The sequence below is a fragment of the Corvus kubaryi genome, unplaced genomic scaffold (assembly GCF_017639235.1).
Source record: "Corvus kubaryi isolate FWS band 111438036 unplaced genomic scaffold, C.kubaryi_AGA036_p1.0 66, whole genome shotgun sequence".
In the NCBI taxonomy this organism is placed as follows: Eukaryota; Metazoa; Chordata; class Aves; order Passeriformes; family Corvidae; genus Corvus; species Corvus kubaryi.
Genome location: NW_024582054.1, coordinates 16467526 through 16487466, shown reverse-complemented (window position 1 = coordinate 16487466; position 19941 = coordinate 16467526). Strand labels below are relative to the sequence as shown.

Sequence of the window (19941 nt, the reverse complement as noted above, 5' to 3'; positions counted from 1 at the left end):
AGTACGAACTGTGCAGGAAATCTGTAGTAGTAAGTGCAGAATCTGGAGTAGGAGATGCTGATGTTTTTGTAGTGCTATGTAAGTAAATGAAGGCCCTTTTTCACGTTTTCAATCCAGTCACATCAGTAAGCCAACTATACTTGTGTCTAACAGAGTCTCTACGGACTCAAGGTCCAGGGGTAAGTGGGAAGAATATTGGGTTAAGCCTCAACCCCACCAGAAAACACCATGACTGCAGCATGCTGAGTAGGACCTTCTGAGGGCACAAAACACTAACAGAACATTTCAAGTGCTGTGTAAAACAGGACAAGGTCAGGGCATGACAGAGATACTGAGTATTCAGACAGTATCAATGCATGCCTCATAAAGTGACAGACTAGAGAGTCTGCACAAGGAAAAGCAACCTTTTATTTCATCTTGAGTGGCATGCATGCTCTGTTTCAAAATGCTAGTGTCTCAAGTCTGTTTTAGAAGAGCAACCACCAGGTACTAATATTCAGCAACTCTCAAGGACCAAAAAAGCTGAAGAAGAAAACACAGCTTAGCCTCCAAAAATGAGAAAGATATAGATATAGATATAGATATGTATAGGTATATATATGTAAGGAACAAAAGTATGAAGGTTACATTATTGAGAGCATTCTGGGAGCTCTTTAGGGACACCCATTTTGGAGATACAGAGCAAATATCAAAAGTGAGATTTGTTAAAAGAAAACCAAAATCCTGAATATTCAAAATATTCAACTGAGATGAAAAACTGAATAATAATGTAAGGTCTGAAGATAAATTTACAAAATATTTTATTTTTTCTGGGGGTAAAGGATGTGAATGAAAAATTCTGACCAGCTATTCAACTAATTAATGTATAGTGCCACATACCTTTCTTTAAATGTGAAAGATTTCTGTTTCTCTTTGTTCATAGTACAAGGTCACTCGTGCCATGCCCTATGTTGCAGCTGGACACAGCTTTCTTGGTGGTTTTTAAAGCTGAATTATTTCACTCATTAGGTTTTACTGCAGTCCAGTTTTATCAGCGCAGGGAGTGATGGAATAAGAATGAACAGATAGATTAGGCTAAAAGGGAGGTTCTGCAACATTTTCTTACAAAGGATCACTTAGTTAAAAATCAGGTTAAGTTACCAAAGATCCTAGTTGGAACACCTCACGGACTTATGGAATTACGTATTGTCTGCACCTTGTTTTCAGCTTCTAGTTTTAAAATAAGGCAGCAGAGAATAAAAAACAAGGACAGGATTAATATGTTGGACACATATTTCAGTATCACTACTATAGTATTAAGTGGGCTCTGAACATGAGACACGTTAATGTATCTATGCATCCAGCTGGATTATGAAATGGAGGTTAAAGAAAGGGAGAACAGGCAAAAAAGATGCATTGGTAAGTGAGCAGTGCTAAGGATTCATCATATGATTTTTCCACACAATTGTTTATCTTAACTCTGAGCTGTGCCAAGCATTGTAAGTGAACCCTGAAACTGTATACCAAAGTAAATATATTCTTTTGGAGTTTTTTTTTGTAATTAGATTTTGAGATCACACACTTTCTGCTTCAGTAATTTAGATAGTTCTGTAAAAGCTCATCACAAATATATTTTGCCGTTCACTGAAAATATCTTTTAAAAACTCTTCTTTCCTCACCAATTACCTTACAGAAATAAATACTGGTGCAGCAGCACCACTTTGCAGGAGTGATGCAGTTTATGGACCTTAATGATGGGCTAAGATGAGGGATTCAAGTGTCAGATGAATGCTTTTCAGTAAAAGTGTCATTCAGCCTGTCGTTTCTTACTCCCCTGCCCTTGTAAAACTTACACAGCAATACTGTGGTTTGCTGTTAAACACAGATCCTTGTTGGATGACAAGATCAACTAGGTAGTGCTGTTATTCAGTGTGATAATGGAAACCATTTATCCATGGTTTTTCACCTATACCTGCATTAATTTTTTTGACCCTCTTTAATTACATAGGCATTTTAATACTGCAAGAGTGGTAGAAAGGCATAAGGCATAGTAGAAGATATCCTCTGAGATTACTAAAATGTCTTCTGATTTGTGGGTGGAACATGAAGTCTTTGAATAATTTGCCAAAAATTTACTATTGTTTTTTGTTTTACTCTGTTACTTATTTTTGTCCTTGAGATAATAATTCAAAACCCATTCAAATTTCTCTCACCCTTTTCTATTAGTTTATTTTCGCTCCTGTTTTTGTTAAGTTCAAAGGCTCTTGGATAAGACCCAGACAAAAACAGGTACTTCCTTCACTGTACAGTGGTAGATAACCAAGAGTTCAAATTATAAATGTCAGATTTGAGAAAATTAAATATTTGCCTCTTGCATTAACTTAATGTTGCTGCTAGAAACAACAAATCTCTAAGCTTGCACTTAGCAAAATTATACTTTATCTTGTCATATGGTAACCAAACTACTTCAGAAAATTAGTTTAGAAATTTTAGTGTAGTCTATCAAAGAGATAAAGGCTTTACCACTTTACCACTGAAAGGATGTTCAGCTCCCTAATTTGCCTTGCACATCTGGAATAGTGCTTTGCTCCAAGTAAATGTCATATGATTTAATTAGGAGAAAAGTGTTTATTGTAATAAACCATTTTTACTGCTGGTAGATAAACCCATGAACTAGTTTTAGTTTAGCTTTTAGTTTTTTAGTCTAGTTTTAGTTACTCTGCTGGTTGTTTTCTTTTTTCTTTTTAGATTTGATTAACTTGTGCCTCATAGCCAGTCTCTGGAAGGATTCACTTAGGATTATAAATCATAGAACATATCAGGTTGGAAGGCACTGATAAGCGTCATGGAGTCCAACTCCCTGGTCCTTGCAGGATGCTGAAAAACAAAAGCATGACTATGACCATCATCCAGATGCAATTTGAACTCTGAGAGTCTTGGTGCTGTGGCCACTCCCCTAGGGAGTCTGTTCTCATGACTGCCCACCCTCTTGGTGAAGAACCTTCTCCTAATGTCTAATCTGAACTTGATGCAGGTTCATTTTGTTCTCTTGTGCCCTATCGCTGGTCACCAGAGAGAGGAGATCAGCACCTGCCCCTCCACCGCCTCCCCTGAGGAAGCTGTGGGCTGCTGTGAGATCTCCCCTCAGGCTCCTCTTCTCCAGGCTGAACAAGCCTGGTTAGCCACTCCTCGTAAGTCTTGCCCTCAAGGCCTTTCACCATCTTGATTGCTCTCCTTTGGACACACTTAAGGGTTTGATATCCTGCTCATATTGTGGCACCTAAAACTGCCCCCAGGACTTGAGGTGAGGCTGCCCCAGTGCAGAGCAGAGCAGGACAATCCCCTCCCTTACCTGGCTGGCGATGCTGTGCCTGATGCCTCTCAGGACACGGGTGGCCCTCCTGGCTGCCAGGGCACTGCTGGCTCATGTTCAACTTGCCATCAGCCAGGACCCCCAGATTTCCTTCTATGGGGCTGCTCTCCAGCCTCTCACTTTGTATGTATAACCAGGATTATACTGTGCCAGATGGAAAATCCAGCAATTGTTCTTGTTAAATTGAATATGGTTGGTGATTGCTCTCAAGTCTGTCCAGATCTCTCTGTAAAGCCCTCTACTCTTGACCTTAAAAAATACTTAAATATCCTTAAAGAATACTAATTACAAATTTTTTTTTCTAAAAGTAAACAAACAGTATCTACAGAAGCTAGTATATGTTGTCTGCTTCTCTACTTCCCAGTTCAACAAAGCAGATGTTTAGGACTCCATATCTTCTAAAACTGCATTTTCACTTGATTCTTTAATAATCGTGGAAATTCCAAAGAGGACAGAAGCAATAGCACCTGCCTACTATCAGAGAAGCATAAAGAAAAATTTCTACAAAATAGTGTCCAACCCGTGTTTTGTCAAAATGGAAGAACCAACACAGTTCATGTATTGGCTAAGGCTTGAAAAGGTTCTGAGTATTGTTGCATGCAGCTAAGAGGGATTCAGTCAAGACACTGGATTTATTTTGCCATGTTTTATATCTCTTGATTTCTGTGGGCACTAGTACAAACACTATGTCATCATGGAAAACTTCCTTTTTCATGTTAAAGTTTAAAGTAACTGAACCAGTGTGAATAAAATCAGATCTATTTCAGATTTTTGGTTTAACTCAAACCTTTCAGACGTTAAGAAGTTTAGCTAGCTGCAATGGTAAAATAGGCAGTTTGGAAAGATTAAGACCATGTGAAGGATGCTCTTATGGAATTCTTATAGAATTTAAGCCTGATTTAAAGTACTAAAAATATCTATCCTCATGTCTCTCTGGTTAATTTAAGAGCTCATGATGAAGAAATCTCTTTACTCATGAGAGTGACAAACTCTTCAGTCAAGCCTCTGGAGGACAAGAGTAAGCTCTGCCAAAGTGAATGGAGTCTCTAGAACCGATATTTATTCTGTCTTAATGATTGAGGCAGGTGATTTTGGGTATGGTGTAAAAAGGATATTCACTCAGTAAATATTAGTTTTTCAGAAAATACAGTAAGAAGTTGCAGGGAAATATGAAATGGTTGATTCATGCTTTTGAGATGTGCATCTCATTTCTAGTATAAGTGGCTGGTTCCTCTGAATTGCTCCCAGCACCTTACAGCACCCTCTTTTTTGCAGGTAAGAGATACCTGTGGAAGAGCTGCTACCATTATCAGTGCTACACTTACTAAAACAAAACAGTCTTGTAAAAAAAAGCATAATTATCTTCCAAATCATCTTAGAAAAGTTCCTGGTCAAACAAAGTTTTACTGTAGTTTCAAACCAGAACAAAACTCACACTGGAATTACTTGCCATGATTTTATTTCTGAGCTATAAATACATATACTAAATGAAAGCACACTGCAAAAGACATTAAGCAATGATATTGTTATTGCTGGCTGAAATTAATATCCTCTCTTTGCTCCTTAAAAGTAATTAAAATTAAATATGTATTTTAGAGCCTCAAATAAGCAGAGAAGTTTGGGTTTTTTCTGCTGAAAGAAGAGAATGACTTGCTACTTACATTGCATCCAGATTTGTCCCATTAAAAGCATGGCCTTGAATACTGGTAAAACCATTATTGTAGAGTTTACTGCAGGCAAAAAAAAAAAAAAAAAATTACATTCGTGTATTTTGGGCTGCTTCAATACATGAATACCTAACATCTTATGGATCATTTTTCTTTGCAAGGGCACATTTATGGATGGGTTAATTTTAATCTCTTGAAGAAGCAGTAGTTACTGCACAAGGTCAAAAAAATGCCCAGAAGCATTCTTGAGTGCACCTGAGTCAAGGATACCATGTGGCAGGTGTGCCATCTTTCACCTTTTTTTACAGCAATGATAGACTAAAACACTTAGTTATAATTTGCCCACCCTTAGGCTAAAAGCAGGGAAGCAAAATCCTGCTAGGATTGATTAAGGAAGGCTAAAGGAACTAACAACTAGCAAAAAAGGTCTGATTTTACTATCAGGCCTGGCTTAAATTTTTAGAATTCATTCTTATCCTCCCTTAGAGCAAAAGGAATTTTTTTTTAGAATTTCTTTAGAATTCATTTGTTTGCATTCTAATGCTCTTCCTCCCAGTTCAGGTCATAACTCACTACAGTAATTTTCACTCCCATCAGCTCTATCTTGTGGCTCACATTGACTGACTGAATTTTATTTAACAATTTTCTTTAAAATATGACTCTTTTGATGTTTGCCATCCATTAGTTTCCACGGTATGTGCCACTTAGGTTGCAAAAAAAGTTAGACACAGTTCTAACCCTGCTGTAGCTTTACAAGAGGAGAACTTTGCAGACTTTCTCCTTTGATTTTTTTCAAATATAACCATTCACTGGCACTAGGGTCATAGAAAAACAAAACCACATTAATCAAGCCAGTTTAAAGAAAAGAGCAGGACTGATTCGGATAGCTGTCAAGGTACAGAATTTATGCAAACTAGAGTATGGATACTGTCTGTCTATGGTGTTTCTTGGCTGCAGACTCCTAGAGAGTAGGACAGGAATAATTTTTTTATAAACATTTTGCCATATGCATTACTAGAGAGGTAATTGCCTTGTGACTTAAACTGGAAGAACTTACAGGGTTAGAGATTCATTACAAAGCCCATGGAAGGCATTTGCAGGCACTGAAGTCATATAAGGATTATCTGCAATTTCACTGAAAAAGGAAACAAAATATCACAATCAAACATTTGCCCAACAGAGCATCTCAAGAACAGCTTTGTTACTAATTGTTCTCTGCCTTGATAATAAAGTTTAAAATATAATAAATTTATTTAAATAAATTATTTTAATGTATTTATTATGATATTAATATCATTTAAATAAATAAAATTTCCATATTTATTATATTATAAATGTAAAATTATTTATTTAAATAAATAAGTTTAAAAGAATACCCTGTTTAGTTACATCTAAGGCCAGAAGATACATGTAGGATGAAGAATTGAGCATGTTCCAGCATCCAGGATGACAGCTCGTGAGGTAAATGGGTTTTGTAGTTCTGGTGGGGTGTGCCAGCCTGTGTGATAATAGTGGCTAATGGCACAGACAGGACCCTGGCCTCAGGAGCCAGAGAATTAGCAGAGTGAATAAGCATTAGCTGCAGTTCAGTATCAACTGAACAACCCATGTGGCTTCAGAGCTGAAATCCTGCTCTCCAAATTCAGATAAGATATCAGATAACACATTACTCAGGACAGAGGCATTTTACTTTACAGAAGTGCATCTAGCACATCTCTTTCACTAGTAAGTGGAAGAACTTACTGATTCTTCTCACCTCTTGTCCAAAAAAGTGTTTCACTACTCAGTTCTTAAATACTTTTTTTACTCCTACTCTGCAGTCTTAATAAATACCATGTATCTTCAGACCAAAATTCTCTTGTAACAAAAGGAAGAAATGAAAACTAAAGAGATTTACTATGACTAAACTGGAGAAAGAAGAGAGAAAAAAAGCTGGTAGAAACAGAGGGCAGAACAAAGTCTCTGATTGCCTTTTTTCTGATTTTTCCTGAATCATATTATAGTCTGTGAAAATTTGCACAAATTTTTCTTTTTCTTCAGCTTGTGGATTAGGTACGGCCTAATAAAGTCCATGGGCTGAGAAGTCTTAGCAATTATCCATGTGCCAGAAATAACTTCGTTCCTCTTCTGTGCTGCATTTGTGCATATATATGTGCTAACACTGAACAGTACTACAACCATTTTCGTTCCAAGTAATTTTCACTGATAGGTGGTTTCCACCACAAGTCATTTGAGTTTGACGTTTTGCAGATTGGTTCATTTTTCTAGATAAATGTTTACTTGTAAGTTGCTTGACCTCAAAGGCAAATAGTAATATAATGGATGGGTTTTCCCCAGCTATACCTTATGCATTATTTAGAAACCTATTATTTTTCAAAATAATTTTTTTTCTTGATGGAAGAAACAAAAAGTCTTTCACTGAATAGCAATATTTAGAAATATACATCATAGAACTATCTTCCTTGAAAGTACAGGTCTATTCTTTAAAAACTCTGTGTAGCATATAAGACCTATATTTATCTTTTGTTAGTGATCTCTGTCAAAAAAAAAATCAAGGCAGAAGTCAAACAATGTTTGGCTTTCTGCCACTTAGAAAAGCACTGAGTTGGTTGGAAGTAAGAACACAGATGGCTGTATAAACTGCTTTGTTTCACCTAGCCTGTTTAATTCTTGGTTTTCTTTACTATGTACAAGTAGATCTAGCAGAGTTCAATCCAAGCTGAAGCCCTTTTGGTCTTTGAGAAACTCCCTAATAGTTCTTAAGATGTAGTTATATCTTACTCAGGGCTCTGAATGACTCAGGTTTCAATCTTTGAGGCCTACAGCCAAGGTGAATCTATGATTTAGAACAAGGCTTATCTCTGGTCTCGAAGATGCTCGGAAGGGAAGATCTCATTGCTTCCTACACTTTCTAGCAAAACAAGCAGCATTTCTACATTGCTCTGAGGTTCATCTTGCCAGTGGCAGACCATGAATGCAGTGGGAACTGACCCTTCTTGACCAAAAACACCCCTTAGCAGCACTGAAACAAGGCTGCAGTAGATCATCAATCATGTCTTTGCAAGTCACCTTCAAACATAATAGTCCTCATTTTTAATTGCCTTTTTCCTAGCCCATCCAGCATTCAAGCCTCTTCCAGCTGAAAACTGCTACAATATAAAATTTCTAACTCTTCTCTGGGACCAAGAAGTCACCAAGATACTTCTACCTTGTATCAGGCTGCAAGTCTTCATTTGAGCTACTCTTCCTCCTTAACTTGGTTACAACCCAAAATTCTAATACAGATTAAACAGGTAGATGTTGTCTCTTCTTTTTAAATACTGAGAAACACCTGCTATTTTTAGAGTTCAAAGTAGAACTCTTTGTTTCTGAAACACCTTTAAGGATAATAGTGGGAGACCTCCTTGCCCCTATTTGCATTCCCATTCTCTTTCTTCAAGAAATTGTTCTGCAGTTTGCTTCACCATGCCAGCTCAAAATTGTTAGAAGAATTTTGATAAGATGACTTGATGTTAACAGGATGTATGCCAGCTCAAGTCCTGTGTGTCACACTATTCTGACTTCAGATTAATTTAGGTATTGGACAGCCATTGCAAACCCAGAAACAAAATAAAAGCAAAGGGCCTGTAGAAGTTGTGTATTGTGAATGTGCTGCATGTCCATGTCTCGAATTCAGGTCAAACATATAGTGCTAGGTGACCTGGCATTCTCCAGATTTGGTGCTAATGATCACTGAAATATCACTTGGGGAAAACTGCTTTGTCAGACTTACATGATATTTTTCTCAAAACCAGAAACCTTCATTATACATTTTTTTTGTGTTCCGAGGATGGCAATATTCTAACCAGCTGTGAGGACAGATACTTACAGCAAAAAATTCACATCAAGTGAATAGATTTTGTTGAGGTCTGGAAATACTCTGAGTCCAGTATTAAAAATACCACTGAAAGAGAGGAGAAACAGAAAGAATTACTGGATCACTGAACAACAATGAACAGTGCATTTAAAGTGTTAAATAGCACAGGATGGTTATTGCATGCTCTCTATAGTCAATCAACTAATTTATAATCAACTGTTCAAAATAGAAGGATACCAGAACAATTTTAAAAATTCAAAATACCAGACTTATGATAAATTATAGAATCTACAAAATGGAAACACAGACTAAAAAGACAGCTAGGCAGATCTGCAGAGGGAAGTAGCTTGTGAGGTTGATAGGGAGAAAATAATTAAAACTCTGGTTTATTTTAACTTGAGAGATTAAGGCTGCTTCATTTAATAGTCTGGGCCCCTGAATCCTCTATCTTTCATTGAGGCTAAGAGCTGTTCATATAGCTCTAAAAAGGGATACTGTCTTAAAATGTGGAATGCTTAAAGCCCCTTCTTTCTGAACTTCTGTAGAGTGAAAATAACTGAAGAAAATATCGTTCTCAATTTTTAAAACTATTCTCCTGAATTGGAATTTTTTACTACTTTCCTTTTTATTGCTTTCACATCTATAGGAAAAACCTGGACAAATCTTTTCTCTTTGCCACTGCCCCCACCACCCACACACACAGAAGAGGCCTTTCTTCCAAATATTACTCAAAATCACAGAAGTTTCTTTAGAAAATCATGGGCATTTTTCAGGATTTCTTTCTGCCCTAGAGGTCATATGAAATCAGGTGTTTATAGGTGTGCTTTTCACATTTGGCTGACAGGTATGCTTTAAAACCCTATATAAATGCCTCGTAAATACTAAAGACGTGTATATATTTTTTGTGTCCCTTCTTCCCACTATTTCCTACAAAAATAGAGTAAGGCAGCACTTATAAGAAAAAAAGCTAGCTGTGGAATTTTGCCAAGGAACACTAGTGTATTGTAGATATTTAATGGATAAGACAAATGGGAAAACTACTGAAGAAATTGTGAACATGTTTTCCTTTCTCACAAAAGTAGTAAGAGTTCCAACCCCTACCTTTGCTGGCTTTCTGTCATTAGAATAAAGCAACAGGCAAAAACATGGCAATCAATTCCAAAATTAAATGCAAACTAACAAAATTGCTATAAAGAGTCATCTGTGAAATTTAAGTACCAATTTGTTACAGGTACTAAATACTTACAGATATTTCAAAAGCGGGAGGTTCTTAAAGGCATCTGGATCTATGTAATCCAAGTTTCTAAGATTTCGAATTTCACTGTAAAAAGGGAGGAACACTGACAATTAATATTTAATTATCACAACAGAAATCAGCAATGTTAAAATGAAATTTCAGGGACCTAATTCCTGCAATAAGCTTTTTGTACTGGCCAGCACTAGCTCAAGACCAGAGCAATCTTACAGTGATGCATTATCGTCTGGATAGATGCCATCCTGGGGACTGGCCTGTTGAAGCAAGTAAGAAGTACCTAAGATTTGATTATGGATCCTTTGTCTGCATGGTCCTAAAATCAAAACAAATACCTTGTGGTAATGGCTATTACGTTGAACATAGTGAGGGTTTTGTGTCTGCAAAGCTCAGTAAAAAGAAGAAAAGTAAAATCTTCAGGATTTATAATAATCCTATCAAGTTACAACCATCTATGCACCTTATTATTTTATGTGCTATTTTTCTGCTTACTATCTTCATGTGTCTGACAGTATTCTGTATTATTTTTTCCTGTCTCTTTTACAGAACTCATCGAGAGATGGCTCAGTCACTTAACTTTGTTCTGAGACTTGATATGGACCCACCATTCACTACATAGCCATGCGCAGCAGTATAGAGGACAGCGTATCTCTTTGCCATATAATGAGGCAAGACACAACACAAACTTCATTCCTTACATCTTCTGTCCACAGTTACATCTTTAAATACTTCTACCCACGAGACAGCTTGGTCTGCAAATGGCTTTTTAGTCTGCACATGTTGAAAAAACAGCCCGATCACAGCTGTGGCCATGATGGGGCTTTCTGTAGGTGTATTGGTGGGGCTGCTGCCCCTCCAGCCACCACCATCACTGGAGTGGTGGTGGTCATGACTCTTCCTCATTTTTCTGAAATATTTGTCTCTTCCCTTAATGCAATTCCCCTCAATCTTTCTTAATCTTCTATTTTCTAGCAGATTATTTTTTTTTTTATCTATAACAACAGCCAGCAGTCTGGCTGCACCAGTCAGACTGTGCCAAAATTCTCATTATTGAGGTAGATTCAATAGACCTACCAATTTTCATCTTTTATTAAAAAAGCCCTCCTCCATCACACATAGACATTTCATTTCCTGGACTCTTTACTGTTTCCAGAAGGATGTGGATGGTTTTGCATGTTTGCTTCTATTTCTTTACCTTAAATCAGCTCTGGACACTGGTCTCATAACACTGCTGAAATAACTCTCAGCCTTTCTTAAAATAGGAACCATATAGAAAGAATGGTGCCAGGCTTCCTCCTGATACTAGCCGTAGAGCAATGGGCCTGAAGAAAACATTTCTGGCTACTTATATAGAGAAATTTGATAAAGATGACAGATTTAGATGGCACAGTGGTGAAGGTTACGTCAGTGGTGTTCCAGCCTTAAGTCAGTCAAAGTGCTGCTACTGGACAGAGACCCAATGGGCAGAAACCAGTAGTATTTAATTTACCATGGCCTAACTGTGCCAAGTAACCTATATAATATAAGAATCAGGAAATTGGGATTTAAGACTACCTCTACCTCTGGAATTGCTTTAATACAATAAAATCAACCCAGACAAGTTGTCTAAGAAATAGAAGTGGGAAAAAGAGACAGGACTTAGTAGATAAATCACTATGTAGACACTGGTACAAAAACTTCAACCTCTCCATATATTGTTGTAGTAACAAAACGGTTCTGCTTCACCCTTCAAGTCATCAGTTTTCACTCTGTTTACTAAAACCCTGCAGGGAAATGAGGATTTACCTTTTACTTGCATGTTAAACTCATGTCATTAATAGCTATAGTACTGCTACTCTAGTGCTGCATTCAACTATTCTTCACATCTGTTAGCTACTTTGAACTGTAGCTGCGTTTCTGTATTTAAAAGAAATCCTCTCAGTGTTAGTTTCTTGCTTCTCTCCAGTTATTTTATTAGTTATGTAGCTATCACATTCCCAACAGTGGAATTAGCTTCATAAACATTAACTGACATGTTTTTTCCATCACTGACTGCTTTCAGAATGTTGGACTCTTGAGCTTCCTGGCCTTCTACTCCTCTGTGGACCAAGTATATTCCAGGGAAAGAGAGTCTTCAGTTCAGCCTTTAGCCTGGAAATGGATAATGCATTGGAGTATCATAGAGTCATCAGGTTTTGGCATGTTGCTATTCATAGTATTCTGCATAAATTATTTGGATGAGGGTACTGAAAATAAGAATTAGAAATCAGCAGATTGTACTAAAATTAAAAGAGCAAAATAATGTAATGAGATACGATTTCGATTTATTAAGTAATTGGGCCATGAGAGGACATTTGCTGATTAAAAAAGGCAAATGAAAAACTAATTAATCTCAGAATGAAATATTTTAAACAGCCAGATGAGACACTTAGCACAGTAATGAGAGAAAATCCTAAATAATGTGAGTGAGGGAGTCAATATGATTCAACTAAACGTTGGGAAAAGGTTTATGTCCCAGCTGTTCAGTTTTCTTGAACTGGTGGTGTTGGGATTAAAAAAGAAGTATGCTTTAATATATACTGTATTTATATTTGCGTTTCACACTACACTTTGTATTACAGAGGTGTCTTAAAGCCCAAAAGGAAGAAAAGGGCCATTGTGGAGCAGACAGACAGGCTTAGAAGTGTCTAGTCAAAATAGATGAGAGAGGTATAAAAATAAAAGCTGGTTTGACAAAAGTGAATGTTACACTTAAGAAAAAAAATGAGGACGGGAATCAAATTTTCCCTACTTCTAGTCCAGTTAAATGTGCCTCCTGCATTTGACTGGCCTGAATATGTGGCCTCTTACTTTATCTGCATGAAAAAGAGGAAGATCTTGTGTGCCCTGGATATATTTAGGCAACACCAAGATGACCACGACACACAGCTAAAGTGCAAAGAGTAGATGTATTCCATCATCTCACTGGCTGGAGGATTCAAAAAAAGTGAGCAGAGACACAGAGACTGCTAGGCTTGTGTTAGCAGGGACACAACACAGTGAGGCCTGATTCCTGCCTTACATATCAAAGCGGGCCTGGAACATGTGCAAACCTTCCCCAGGCTGTGTTTTACAATCTCCGAACTTCTTATCTCCTTTCCTTGCTTACAAAGAGGCCCCAAGCCTATAGGAAGAATGCTTTTAAGTCTTTCACAATTTTATGTTATCTTGTCAGAAAATTTTTCTTCTTTAGTAGACAAAAAACAACCAAAACAAACACAAATACGTAATTCTCGCACACTGTTTTCTAACATCTCCCCGGTGCAAGATTGGTCTCTGAATGAAAACAATTCTAATCCAATTTATGTTTCTCTCTTCTTGCCAATCTTCTATTTTTCAACCCTTTCCTCCCCACAGATCTTCAAATTCATTTCCATTCATGAACAGTGCTGCTGTTCCTGTTTTAAACACTCAAACGTCATTAGTCTTAGAGTACTGAAAGGAATTCCTCCCTAAATCACAGATTTAAAGGATATCTATTGCTCCATTGATATTGGAGCCTATGAAGTTAAGCCTGTAAGGAGGAAAGATATTTGAATTGTTTTGACCTCATCAGTTAACAGGACAAACTGGATTTTACAATTTCTTTCACAGCAATCAGTCATGCGTAATACACTCAAAGGCACATAAATGTTATATGATCCTAATTTTCAAACTGTAATCAAAAGACTGCTGTGTTGTAAATATTAATCCCAAAAGGTCCATAAAGATAGAAGAACAAGTTGATTATCAGTAAATTCATTAAGCAGGGCTTGCACTTATATAATTTATCTTTTATGAATTGGTGAGTTGAAAAGATTGAAACTTGTGAATTTAAAAAGCTATGGTTCTTTGAAAAGGAGCTCTAGGAAAACTATTAGTAGTTTTCACTGCCTAAAATGCAGATAAAGCCAAAGAGTGTACTTGTAAATGCCTAGTAAGCTAGTTCCCAGATATCTAAGTGTCTATGAGAGCTGATTTTAAATTACTTTTGAAATGAAACTTCAACACACTCTACAAATACAACTTAATCATGGCATACAGCAGTGTTACAATTCTGAGTCCTTCTGGGCATTCAGTGCGTTTAAGGTATAAGAAAACCTGAGACAGTTAGGAGGCATTTTTGGGGACCACTGATGCCAAAAGGCAAAAGGTGTCCTGAAAAAACATTTCACTTTGCAGTCCTAACTAAAATTACGGAGAGATGCTCATAAGAAAGAAGCATGCTGCTACTTACCCACAAGCTAAGAGAGTTATTCGTGGGGTATTTATAAAAGTATTCAAAGTTACTTTACAAACTATTCAACTTCTACTTTATTTTTGAAAATACAGAAACCATTTAAAAACTGGCTTATTTGTGCCTTAAAGACAAATGATGTTTGAAATTTTAGTTCTGGCACTCAGACTAGGAACTAAAAATGTACTAGGTTTACAATCGAATCACCACCTGACTGTCCAAGAACAGCAATTCACTTTTCCTTTTTAATGAAAATACACAAAAAACTTTATCACATTAAGAATGGATGTGCAGAGAAAGTCACTTGATGATATAAAGATATGCGTGAAGACTTAAAAATAGCTATGAACTTATGTTTAGTTGCAAAGATATAACTACTTAGTTTCAAATCCAAATGAATCTAAAAATGAAAGTAATAGTAAGAACTATTCAAATATTAGGCTAATTAATTAATTGAGACATATGTTTGTCAGCTAACTTTTCAGAAGGGTTAATATGCTACTTAACATTCTATCTGAATTTAATAACATTTTAAAAAGCACAAACATTTACATATTTAAGTGGATTCTAAATTTCATTTACCAGACATGCTTTTCATACCTGCCTTGCAATATTGACACATTCTTGAGTCTGTTTAGGCCCAGAATTCAGAAATTGCAAATCTAGCCTTAGAGTAGCAATATAATCAATGTTATGCTGAGATACCTACAATGACTAAGGATATCCAGGTCAGCAATTGTGAAATGTTTTAAATAACCTTTTTTTAATTCTCTTGTAATAACCTGGGCCCCCCCCCTCTACCTTCTGAGACTTACTTTGTCTGTAGCTACCTTAGTTTCTCTCACTTGTACATCTACTTCCATGTTTTATTTTCCCTCTGCAGCCAAAGTATCCATGTTATTTCATCTGCATGCACCTGTTTTAAGCCTTTGCACCACTGGCACCAGAAAACTGGCTTAGGCTCCCAACAGTCTGTTCCCTACCTCCAGACTACAGATTTTAACAAGATTTTTTTGCACAGCACTTATCCCAGTGCTCTGAAATTCACTGCAGGTATCCAGCATTCCTCCACAAATCTCTTCAGTCTTCCTCTCCAGTTGCTTCTCTCTTCTCTCTGCAGCACTGTATCCCATGGCCTGGCATCACAAGCTGTCCAAGAGAAGTGCAGCCCTGGCCCAGAGGATGGTGGGGCTGCCCTGACCCTTGGCTCCATCTCACTGCAGAGCTGGAGAGTGGTCCCCCACCTGCTCTCCAAATGACATCACATATATGAGGACAAGCCACTTGAACCATAACCTTTGGCTGTGTTCCCAAATGCTCAGAGGGCTTTTAATGTGGTTGTATAAGAGAAGAATGCTTTATGAGTGAGGAGAAGAGAGTAGGGAGAGAGCAGGGGAGGGTGAGCCAAGACACAGAGAAAGGACGAAAAGAAAGTGAATTTTTCTGAGGTTCCATTCACAGGAATGTTTCCCTGAGAAACACAGACCTAATTACAACAGGTTTTTATTTCGTGTAATGTTACCAAGCTTCAGCTCTACTAGTAAGGCAACTACACAGAGACACTGATTGCTTATCAGACCCTTTCACAATTACATTTACAAAAAATAAATACTTATGTAATTGTATGAGACAGACAGTTCTGATTTCTTAAACAGACATACTTAAAAAATGTAAATGCAAAAAGAGGAAACAAGAAACCATTGTGAGACAAATTTAACACAATTGGGGAGGAAAAAAAAACCTAGCAAAAGCTTGTTCCTTATTTACATCTTCATAGGGTGGAAATTTTGCCACTAATAACCAGCAAAATGAGATGTGGCTCATTAAAATACAGCAGGTGATCAGTATCCTTAGTTTGCAGAAGTTGCTCAGTACTTGAAAGGCATGGATGCATAAAAATATGGCCTATGCTTAAAGAGCTGAGGTCTGGAAGGAACAGAAAGTCAGAACAGAGGCACATGAACCAAATAAGGACTGAGAAAATGGGTTGGTGAAGATCAAAGCTGAAGTGCACTAACAAGCTTGGCAGACAGATCATGATGAACACAGGATGCTTATTCACGTAACACTTGGCTCATGCCAAACTATTAGTTCCTCCCTTCCACAAACACTAAATTTTCTCCTAAGAAATTCTTACGTCTAAAAAGAAATGTTTTGAAAATGAAACTGTGTGTATAAGTTTCAGTTAGGGTAAAAAGATTATTTACATAAAGCTGTACTTTTTGAAAGTTCAAGGAAAAACAAGCTGTAAAAATAAAACCCCATGAAATGACTTTTCAAAACGTTAATCTCAACCTCCTTTAAAATATTTTGTGATAATCTTAGCCTAGTATTATTTTAGCAATAATACTTTAAAAATACTGTGTAAATGGAGAACATTAAATAAATGCATAGCACAAGACACAAATTTATCCCTGTTTAATCCTGTTGTTTGGAAAGTAAATCAAATTCAACAGTGATAAGTCTTAACAAATCAGGAGTTATGGAAACAATTCATAAAAATTATCAGATCTATAAATTGCTTTCTTTCACAGCTTATATGCAAGTAACTTGCCAGATGCCTGGATATTCCCTGATTAAATCATACATGTGCCTAACTTCCAAACAGATTTTATAAACCTGGTAAGCACTTTTGAGTGGTAGAGGTTGCCCTTCTTTGTGGGCTATCTGCAAAGGCCTGGGGTTCTCCTGTAACTTTTGTGAGCAGAGTTCTGATGTCTTTTCCTGGGTAGTATTTTTGGCTCTTGTGCAGAAAAAAAAAAAAGTATATCTTGTATGTCTGTGTACAGTTTCTCTTTTGGTAGTGCCTTGCAAGAAATATAAGGGGTCCCACACTACCATACCGTTGTATAGTGGAGCAGGAAACATTCCCCCAGTGCCCTCCCCACAGCCCGTGCCAGAGGTGACATGAGGGTGGGTGCCTGTGAACTCCGCTGACTCCTGCACAAACCTCCAGCTTCCCGGTCATGGACAACACATCCAGGCCTGAGGGCTGGAGTGGGTGTGACAATGCGGTGATTTTGGAGCTGTCTGGAGCATTTTATCTTTAATTTCTAATAAAGTGAACCACCAAAGAAGTATCACATGAGGAATTTGTAGTGCATAGTGACAGATGCTTTATTCGTTGCTTATAAAATGTGCTGCCAGTAAATGTTTCATTAAATGTTCATTTGTGTTAAACAAGAAATTCTAAAGACACAAGAACTATGAAAGAGGAAGAGAGAACATGGACACAACGGGCTTGGAAAAAAACATCTACAGAATAGGGAATGGCATTATAACCAAAGGTAAGTACTGATATCACACCAAAGTCTTGCTATGAAACTCTTTGGAATACTATTGGAGCATGTTGTTGGCCTGAAGTAGATCTCAGGATATTGCACTCTGCTTCTAGATATGCTAGTCAGGTTCAGGTTCTCTTAGAGGAGTCACTGACACTTTCCAGCATTAGTTTCTCTCTTTATCTTCATTAACAATAATTATATTTTTCTCCTGTAACTTTGTTAGTCTTTCTGTTTCACACTGTGTAAAGTAAAAGAAAAAAAAAATAGAAAATACAGCAGTGTTAAGTGATCATCTAATTCGATCTCTTTCTCTGAGTGAAGATTAAATAGATCTATGGACTTTGAGATCATACAGCCTTAAATGTCTGCAGTGGTAGAGACAATGTCTCCAGGAAAACAATTCTAGTGTTTATTTATACCAGCCATATGAATACATTTCCTAGAGTCTGACATGAATCTCCTCTAATCTACTTTAATGTTATTATTCCTTTTTCTTTTTCAAAGATTAGTGTGAAAATGGGTGGTAGCTTGCACCTCTTGCAACAACCTTAAAAAATCGATCTGCCTCTGGCACGTTTTCTTTCTGGACACAAAAGACCTTCCTCTCTGACAATGTTTTCTGGATCCATGGCGACCAACAGTGCTCTCCCATGGCACCTCTGCAAACAAAAATCTCTGAAATATGCCAAACTGTAATTTGGCTGAGCTTTACAACTGTGGCACACTTTCCAATCCCTCCTTTGGATCAGTAATGGAAACATGGAAGAGTACCAGATACAGGATGGATCCTATGGAGCTCTCTATTCAATACATTACATTCTCATTTTGACAGGGTCCTGATGAATGACAAGAATTCTCTGGATGCAGGTATCCTACCAGTTCTGTAACTGCCCTTAGTGCATCACTAGTGGTGAGGATTGGTCAGAGCATGAGAAAAAAAAGGTGTAAAAACACTTCCCAGAAGCCTTTTTCCATATTATTGTTGTTCCATTTAATAACCATATAAACACTTTTCATTCTACTAGTGCACTTTCGGAATGATTACTTATTCTTCATGTCTCCAGCTAGTGCCATTTTGCTCTGTGCTTTGGTCCTTCTGATTTTATTTCTGATCCTTATATTACTGTTTTACGCTTACCTGCAGTAAATTGAGAGAAATAATTCTTAGTTGCCATTTTATTTCAACTTTACATCAAGCTCATGATGTAAGTCCCACTAGTTTCTCACTGCATTTACCTGCATTTCTATAGGAGGATACAGAAGAGCAAGGGAACCAAAAAGATGTATGGAAAACAAGCACAATAAAATAAGCTCAAAAAAGAGACTGACTCACTCTACATTATGGAGAAAGGAAATGAGAAAAGGAATATTTAGCTACAAAGGAGACAGGAATGAAAACTCAAACATCATCATGTATGTTATTTCCACACATCCCAAATATATCTCATCACTGCGTTCATTAATTTAATTACAGTACTTACATGTGAGTGACTTTGCTTAAACTGTTGAAGGAATGGGCCTCCAGACTGTGAAGTGTTTCATCTATAGAGATGTAACTAAACACCAGCAAACAGAAAAATAAACAGGTCTCAGACACTGGGAAGCCATGCCCATCATGCCACTTCATTTTTTATCTCATTATTTTTCTCATCCAGCTATGATGACACTGCCAGACACATGAACAGGGTCTGAAGGATACACTTTTAAAATCCTTTTAAGGGTCTTGATCTTGACTGATGCTTTAGATTCACACTGTACTGGAGAACACAGTCAAACCAAAACAACAGAGCAGTGCTAATAAGCAGCAAAAGTGGATACCAGTATTTCACAGTTCAGCATCATATTTCTTCCCTTTTCCCCACTTAAGATCACCTTGGAGTTCTCTAAGGTGAATCTAAGCCTCAGGTAAATTGGCATATTTCTCTATACTAAAGAATTAAAAAAAGGAAGGAAAGAAACAAAGATGACCTTTGGGGCATCGCTGTAAAAACTGTTGCAATTTCTCTGGAAAGAGACAAGTCATCAGGGCAACCACTACTTTGATACTGCTGAGTAAAACGTGCTATAACATGAATTTAGAGAGAAACTCTAGCCATACAATGAGTGTCATAAAGGAGTAAGGTGGCTCAGAAAGAAAACTGGACAAGAAATATTTATTTGTACACAGTTCAGACTGAGTATCATTTGCACTGCTGGTGATCCATGGAATGTGATGAGAAAACAGCTCTACAGCCTCTCCACTATCATTAGAATTATAATACTGCAACTATTATCAAAGACTTTGAAGTGTGAATAA

General features: G+C 37.1%; 1 protein-coding gene across 2 annotated transcripts in view; it reads right to left on the bottom strand.

The window, feature by feature from the left end:
- The window catches only part of TSHR (thyroid stimulating hormone receptor), a 62219-nt gene that overhangs the window by 17502 nt on the left and 24776 nt on the right, over positions 1–19941 (bottom strand). Inside the window, exons 3-7 of one of the 2 annotated variants that reach the window (XM_042047831.1) lie at positions 19127–19201; positions 10122–10196; positions 8888–8962; positions 6077–6154; positions 5014–5082 (exon numbers count right to left, since the gene is read on the bottom strand). In XM_042047831.1, the coding sequence (XP_041903765.1) occupies positions 5014–5082; positions 6077–6154; positions 8888–8962; positions 10122–10196; positions 19127–19201 (372 nt within the window). The remainder of the gene's footprint in view (positions 1–5013; positions 5083–6076; positions 6155–8887; positions 8963–10121; positions 10197–19126; positions 19202–19941) is intronic. The other variant, XM_042047832.1, reaches the window with a different exon arrangement.